Source organism: Nipponia nippon, unplaced genomic scaffold (genome assembly GCF_047370975.1).
Source record: "Nipponia nippon isolate SJK-2023a ecotype South Korea unplaced genomic scaffold, ASM4737097v1 scaffold_9, whole genome shotgun sequence".
Taxonomy (NCBI): Eukaryota; Metazoa; Chordata; class Aves; order Pelecaniformes; family Threskiornithidae; genus Nipponia; species Nipponia nippon.
This window is the reverse complement of record NW_028262413.1, coordinates 48392820-48399627: the sequence shown is the minus strand read 5'-3', so window position 1 is coordinate 48399627 and position 6808 is coordinate 48392820. Positions and strand designations below refer to the sequence as shown.

Genomic DNA, 6808 nt, shown 5'->3' with positions numbered 1-6808 from the left:
CTGCCGGGAGGGTCCCGGGGCTCTCCCTCCCTCTGGCACCATTCGTGGTTGTCTGCAGAAATGCTCCCTGCCGCGGGGACCTGGAGATGGGTCCCCTGGCTCTGGTGAGAGCTCAGAGGTTACGAGGTCTCCTGCGCGAAACGTGCCTCCGACCTCGAGGAAGGTCCGTAGTACGTTCTCGTGAAAAAACGACGTTGCTGCTACCATTTACCCACCTCCTCACGCCTCCCATCCCAGCCACAGGGGTCAGGGCGGGGGGGGAAATTTTGCTTGTGAGGCTCAGGCCTTTGGTCGGTGCTAGGAGGAGTTTGCAGCAGGTCCTGAGCAGGTCTGAGCCTCCCGGGCCCCCCTGCCCGGGCAGCCCCCGGCCGCGGCGGCCACAGCCCAGCGGCTCTGGGCTGGGCGCGGGGATTGCTCAAGCAAATCCCGCGGATGAGGGTGAGGTCAATGGGAGTTCTTGTGAAAGGACGGGGTAATCGGGGCCTGTTGTGGCAACACCGGCAACCGTCGGCTCTTCCCCGTCCGCCTGCGTGCCGGGCTGCCGAGGCTTGGAAACCTCCCGGCGGCTTCTCGGTGCTGCTGGCCGTGGATGGGCAGAGCGGGCGCGCATGGCCGCGGAGGGCGACGGCGGTCCCCGCTGCTCCCTGCTCCTGCCGCCGGCCCGAAGGACCCCGGCACGGTGCCCTCATTTTTCTTTAATTGCCGTGGGGCAGAGAGAAAAGTCAGAGCTCAGGAGTTCTGCTGGGGCGTTTGAGGAGCAGGGCTGCGTCCGCAGACAAGGGCAAGGGTCCGACCCGTAAATCAGGAATTCAGGCCCCTTCCCCTTCAGGGGCCCGCAGTCCTCTGCCGTTTTGCAGGTTTGCACGGCTGCGTTTTTCCACCCAGAGCCCCAAGATTTGCTCTGAAGAGGAAAAACGGAGAAACTGGAAAAGCTCGAAGCCGGAGCGCGGTCTGTTGTGCAGGCATCGGCTCGGGCTGGCTTCGGGTGCTCAGGAGTGGTGGGAACACCCAAAACAGCTTTTGCTGTCCCCAGCCCCGCAGTGCCAGGAGCAGTTGCAGGATTGAACCCTCTCTTGCTGGGGGGGGGGGGGCTGTAAAACCTTCCTGCCAAGAGCAGATAAAGCCGAGCTTCCCCACAAAGCAAAATAAACTTGCTGATAGCTCTCCTGGCTCTCCGTGGTCGGTCATTAGTATGTGTTTCACTGCCTTCCCAGCTCTGAAATCCTTGTTTAGATAAACTTGAAAGCTAAAGGAAATTTGGCAGGCAGGGTCCTGCCCTGCGCGGAGGGCAGATAGTGTCACCTGAAATGTAAACACACACTATTGACCGGGGCCGGGACCGGCTTGTCAGCGATAAAGCCACCTCTCGGGGCGGCTGCCGTCACGCCGCCGCGCACAGGGAGCAGCGCCGGCGTCGGGTGAGTTCGGCTGGTCACGGCGGCCGGGGAGCGGGGTGGGAGCCGAGGCGACTCAGCGACCGGTGGGTGTGCACGTGTGTGCACGTGTGTGCACGTGTGTGCGCACAGGTTTCTCCTCTTCCCTCCGCCGCCTTCTCTGCACCCTACCAGCAAATCCACGTGGCCTGACGAAGCCGTGCTAACGCCATAGCCTCTTCCGGGGTCCACAGGACGCGGAATATGAAAAGGAGACAAAAAGCATGGGGGGAAAAAACCACATTTCTTAGCATCGGGGTTTTGGAACGGTTTCCCTGCAGGGTGACTGTGGCTGGGCAGAGGCTCGGGGCCGGCCCCTGGGAGCGGGGCTGCGGAGGGGCTGCGTGCCCCCGCCGAGGGGCCGGGATCTGGGAGCGCCGGGGTGGCTGATGCGGGAGCATCGACCGCGGGAGGATGGGGTGCAGCGGCTCTTCCCCGCAGAGGCCGTTTGGGAAGGGGAAGGGCAGCTCAGATGGTTTCCCCAAAGGGCGGCATCGCGGTGGGGACGGGACGGTGTCACAACACCCCGTGCCCAGAAGCCGAGCCCGAGGTTTCTCCCCAGACGGGGTGGATGAGGACATCTCCCCTTTCCTTTCCCGCGGCCGTGGGACCTCGCAGGGTGCCACGGTCGCACGCCCGGACACCCCGGCCCCGCAGCACAGGGGATGGGGCACATTTTGGCCAAAACCGCTCTTGGCACCAGCGACCTCCTAAGGGAGGGATCGCCGCACGGCCCCGGAGGACCCCAACCCCTCCTGCGCTCCGCTCCACCACCGCGTCCCTATGGCGAGCTGCCCTTTGCAGGCACCCAAACCACATCCGCGGGGCTGCACGGGGCCGCTGGTCTTTGCCGGGCATCCCCAGAGCCCTGCTCCTCATCCTCATCCTCGCCCGCTGGCCTTGGCTGCCCCAGCTCCGGCAGCGACGCGCTGGGGAGCGGCGCGGTGCCTCCCTCTCGCCCCGCATCGCCCGCGCGGGAGCCACGTGCCGTCCCCGGGCCGCGGCGACCACGGCACCGGGCGCAGCACAGGCTGGCCCGCTGCGAAGGGAGGCGGTGGCTTCTCCCGCCGAGGCTTTTTCTAAGATCATTAAGAAAAAAAAAACCTCAGAAAAATAACTTATGGGAAAAGATCACGGTTTATAATTGGGATGTGCAAATATCAATTTAAGTAGATTTTAAATCAATATGAACCAGGACGTTTCCCTTCACCCCTAATAGTTCTTTTTTTTTTTTTCAACCAGGTGAGTTTTAATAAGCTAAAATAAAACATCTGCTATTTCTGTACAGTCCTAGCGTGAGGAATATCAATTAACGAGAGGCATTCTCGGTCGTTTGAGTTCACCACAACAGCGCTGGAGCTATGGCTAGCTGGGAATGTGAAGAAAATTACAACCTTTTCGGGGAAACCATTAAATAAAAATCAGAATTTGTCCATAAGTACCACTGGGGGAGGGAAGCAGCTCGTCTAATGTGTTCTATTTTGAGCAATGAAATGAATTTTCAGTGCAAAACCGCTGCTTTCCCTTCCTCTCCCCCGGCCCCGCGGCCACCGAATGAGGCCCCAGGAAGCCCCTTTCCGCGCTCGCCCCATTTTTTGCACTTTTCCAGCCCAGCTGGGCGCAGAGCGAGGACGAACCGGGAGCGCGAGCGCTCGGCAGACGGCGCGGGCTCGCGGGGACTCGGCACCCAGCAGCACCAAACCCACACCGCCGCAGCTACAGGCTCACCAGGAACCCGCCGCGGGGTGGGGGAAGAAGATCACTTAACCTTCCCCAGCCGTGAAAAATTCACAAATATCCGCAAACCCAAGAGCTGAGGCCAAAGGGCAGCGGTTTGGAGGATCATCACGGATCGCTCCATCCTCCACCGGCTCCGGCAGCCTGCCGCCATGCCGCGCCGCGCTGTGCCCGGCGGCGAGGAGGAGCGGCGTGGCGAGGAAGGGCAGCTTCTCCCCTAAATAGATGTCGCCTTGGCAGCACGAACTGCCAGAAAAAGCACGTTACGGGGGAAATCAGTCCCGGTTCCATCGCTAATACTTCCAGGCTTGCCGTTACGGTTGGGATTGATGATCTCAAAGGTCTTCTCCAACCTAAACGATTCCGTGGTGAATTTTTGCCGGTTCCCCGGGCGCGGGCACCCTCGGGAGGCCCCATCCTGTGGCTCCAGCACCGTGGGCCCACGCTGTCCCACGCTTGCATGGGCGCTGTCCCAGCGGCTGCCGGCCCGGCTGCAGCCCCGGGGAAGCCGTGCACCCCGACGTGCGCCCCCGGGGAAGCCGTGCACCCCGACGTGCGCCCCTGGGGAGGCCGTGCACCCCGACGTGCGCCCCGGGGCCTTCGCAGAGAGCCGCTGCCTCTGCAGGGGGAAGGAAAAGCGAAGCAAAGGGGAGGCGCCATTAAAGAATGAGGAGGAGAGGGGGGAGATGGAGCGGGAGGCCGGGGGCGGCGGGTGGCTCCGGCTCCGGGGTTGGGTTCCGCACCGGGTTTTGCGTGTGCCCCCCCCCCCGCCGCCTCGGCCGGGCCCCACGTGGGGACAGGGCGGGGCCGGGCGGCGGCGACCAATGGGCAGCGCCCGGCCCTGACATTTCTTGTCACGTCAACAGCCCGGAACGCGCCTAATTAGCGACGGGGGGGGGGGGCACCCCCCCAATCGCGGGGGGGGGGCTCCTCCCCGCCCCTTAAATGGCTACGTTTCATCACGAGGGAGAAAACCCCGAAAATATTCCTTCGGTGCCCCAAATCGAGTGGCTGCCTGGCCCCCGCTGACGTCGCCCGGCGGCCGTGACGGGGGTGTGAGCGGGGAGGACACGCCCGCCCCAGCTAATTAAGCCGCCATGGCGGGCGGGGCGGGCGGGCGTTTGTCAGCGCTGCGGCCCCGCGTGGCTTTGATTGACAGCTCCCTCCCCGCCGCGCCGACCCGCCGGGGTCCAGCCAATCGCGTTGGAGCGACCGGCCGCCGGGGTTTTTGCTGATTGGTCAGGGGGTGGGGTTGGGCCCCACGTGGGGCGGGGAGGCTCCGCGTGACGTCAGGGAGAGCGGCCATTTTGTGGCCCCGGCCGGGCCCGCCCGCGGGGCCCTCACGCACGAAGCCGGGTCCCGCCGTGGGGGGGCTGCGGGCCCGGTGTCCCCCTCCCCCGACCACGGGCGGGCAGAGCAGGGCCGCCTGGAGCCTGTGGCGTTCGTGACATCACCCGCCTTCGTCATTAAAGCCGCGCGGAGTTGAAAGGAGGCGCTGGGGGGGGGGGGGTAGGGAGGGCCGGACCCCCGCGCCCGCCAGCACCGGGCAGGGCCGCGGCCTCCCCGGGCCCCGCAGATGAAGGGGGCCGCGCGGAGGGCGGGCATCACCGTGCCGTCATCCCGCCGGTTCGCTCGGTGGAGCGATGGGCGTCAGGGGGACGCAGCGGCTCTGTGGGGCGTACGGCGCCTCGCCGGGCCGCTCCGCCGAGCGCCAGGGCCGCGGGGGCAGCCCCGAACCGCGGCCCGGCGGCGGGGGGGGGACGGGGGGCGGGGCTTGGGGCGGGGGCGGGGCTTGGGGCGGGGGCGGGGCCACCCCGCCGCTGCTCTCTCTTGACATCGTTTCAGACACAAGCTGGCATTGTGACGTCGCCGCCGCCGCCGGCCACTCAGCGTCCCCCTTCCCCCGCCCCACGTGGGCCCGCCGCTCGCCCATTGGCCGGCGGAGGCGAGGACGTTGGGGTTTTGTTCCCTCCGTCACCGCCGCCCCGCTTTGCCCGAGCGCTCCGGCGGCGGCGGCGGCGCGGACCGCGTGCTCCAGCGGCGGCATCGCGGGGGCCGGGCGCGGCGGGCCCCGCTCCGCACCCGCACCGGCACCGAGCCGCGCTCCCCGGCAGGGGCCGGGCCCCCTCCCCGCCCGTCCCGGCCGCTGCCCGGCGCGGCGGCGGCAGCAGCATGGCTTGTGGAGTTACGGCGATGCCGGCTGGACGGAGCTAAAGCGCTCGCCCCCGGGCCGGGGGGGGCAGCGGCGGCACCGCTCGCACTTCGCATGCCCGGGAAGTCGGATGTGTACGGCCTCCTTCCCCCTCCTCCTCTCCTCCATGGCCGTCGTGCTCCGGCGTTAGTTCCTGGCTTTGCTTCCCCCTTCTTCTCGCAGCAGGAATTCCGCGGGATCCTCCTTCCGCCGGGGCCGTTTTGGTTGGGTTTTGTTGGCTTTTTTTATTTTTTTTTTTAATTATTTTTTGGGGGTGATTTTGCCTTTTTTGCCGGCAGCGGCTGCCGGAAGCCGGCGGCGGCGGGGGGGGGGGCGGGTAGGGAAGCGGAGGACCGCGGAGCGAAGCGGGGGGGGGGGGGGGAGGGGGGGGGGGTCGGCACCTGGCCCCGGCGGTGGCGGGCGGGCTCCGCGGGCGCGCAGCGCCGTCCCCGGCGGTGCGGAGCGGAGCGGAGCCGTGCGCGGGGGGGCCGAGCGGGGAGCCGGGCCCGCTCCCCCCGCCCTGCCCGCCCTCCTCCGCCCCCCGCACGGACTTTCCTCTCCTCTCTTTGTTCCAGTCCTCCGTCTCTCCCGGAGCGCTCCGTGGCCGGCGGGCAGCAGCGCACGTCGCCATCGCCGTAGCGAGGAACGGCGCGGTCGGTCCCAGTGACCGCGCCCCAGCCCTGCCATGTACCCCCAGGGCCGGCACCCGGTGAGTCCCGGTGCCCCCCCCGCCGCCCCGGCCCCGCTCCCCGGTGCTGAGCCCCCCTCTCTCCCCGCAGGCTCCGCACCAGCCGGGCCAGCCGGGCTTTAAATTCACCGTAGCCGAATCCTGCGACCGGATCAAGGACGAGTTCCAGTTCTTGCAAGCCCAGTACCACAGGTGAGCCCGGGGGGGGCCGGGGCGCGGCCGCGGGCAGCGCCGCTGCCTTCCCCTGCCTTCCCCTGCCTTCCCCTGCCTTCCCCTGCCTTCCCCTGCCTTCCCCTGCCTTCCCCTGCCTTCCCCTGCCTTCCCCTGCCTTCCCCTGCCTTCCCCTGCCTTCCCCTGCCTTCCCCTGCCTTCCCCTGCCTTCCCCTGCCTTCCCCTGCCTTCCCCTGCCTTCCCCTGCCTTCCCCTGCCTTCCCCTGCCTTCCCCTGCCTTCCCCTGCCTTCCCCTGCCTTCCCCTGCCTTCCCCTGCCCGCGGGGTCTCACCCCTCTCTGCTCTCTTCCCCCCTCCCCAGCCTAAAAGTGGAGTATGACAAGCTGGCGAACGAGAAGACAGAAATGCAGCGCCATTACGTTATGGTAAGAGACTTTAATCAGATTTCGGATCAGGCTGTAAATGTCATTAGCTGCTAGCCCAGCCCTGTGCTAGGGGGAAAAAAAAGGGGGGGGGACACGACACGACACGACACGACACACCCCCGGAACGGGCAGCTGCCTGCGGGGACGCCGTTGGGCAGGAGGGG

The 6808-nt window shown here is 67.0% G+C and overlaps 1 protein-coding gene across 9 annotated transcripts in view; it reads left to right on the top strand.

The window, feature by feature from the left end:
- The first annotated feature begins 5010 nt into the window (after positions 1-5010).
- Positions 5011-6808, top strand: part of TLE3 (TLE family member 3, transcriptional corepressor) — a 28730-nt gene continuing 26932 nt past the window's right edge. For 7 of the 9 annotated variants that reach the window (XM_087745399.1, XM_087745397.1, XM_087745396.1 and 4 more), the window contains exons 1-4: positions 5011-5585; positions 5937-6070; positions 6141-6241; positions 6581-6644. In XM_087745399.1, coding sequence (XP_087601525.1) covers positions 6047-6070; positions 6141-6241; positions 6581-6644 — 189 coding nt within the window. In that variant the 5' untranslated portion in view covers positions 5011-5585; positions 5937-6046. The remainder of the gene's footprint in view (positions 5586-5936; positions 6071-6140; positions 6242-6580; positions 6645-6808) is intronic. The other 2 variants (XM_087745400.1, XM_087745394.1) reach the window with 1 other exon arrangement.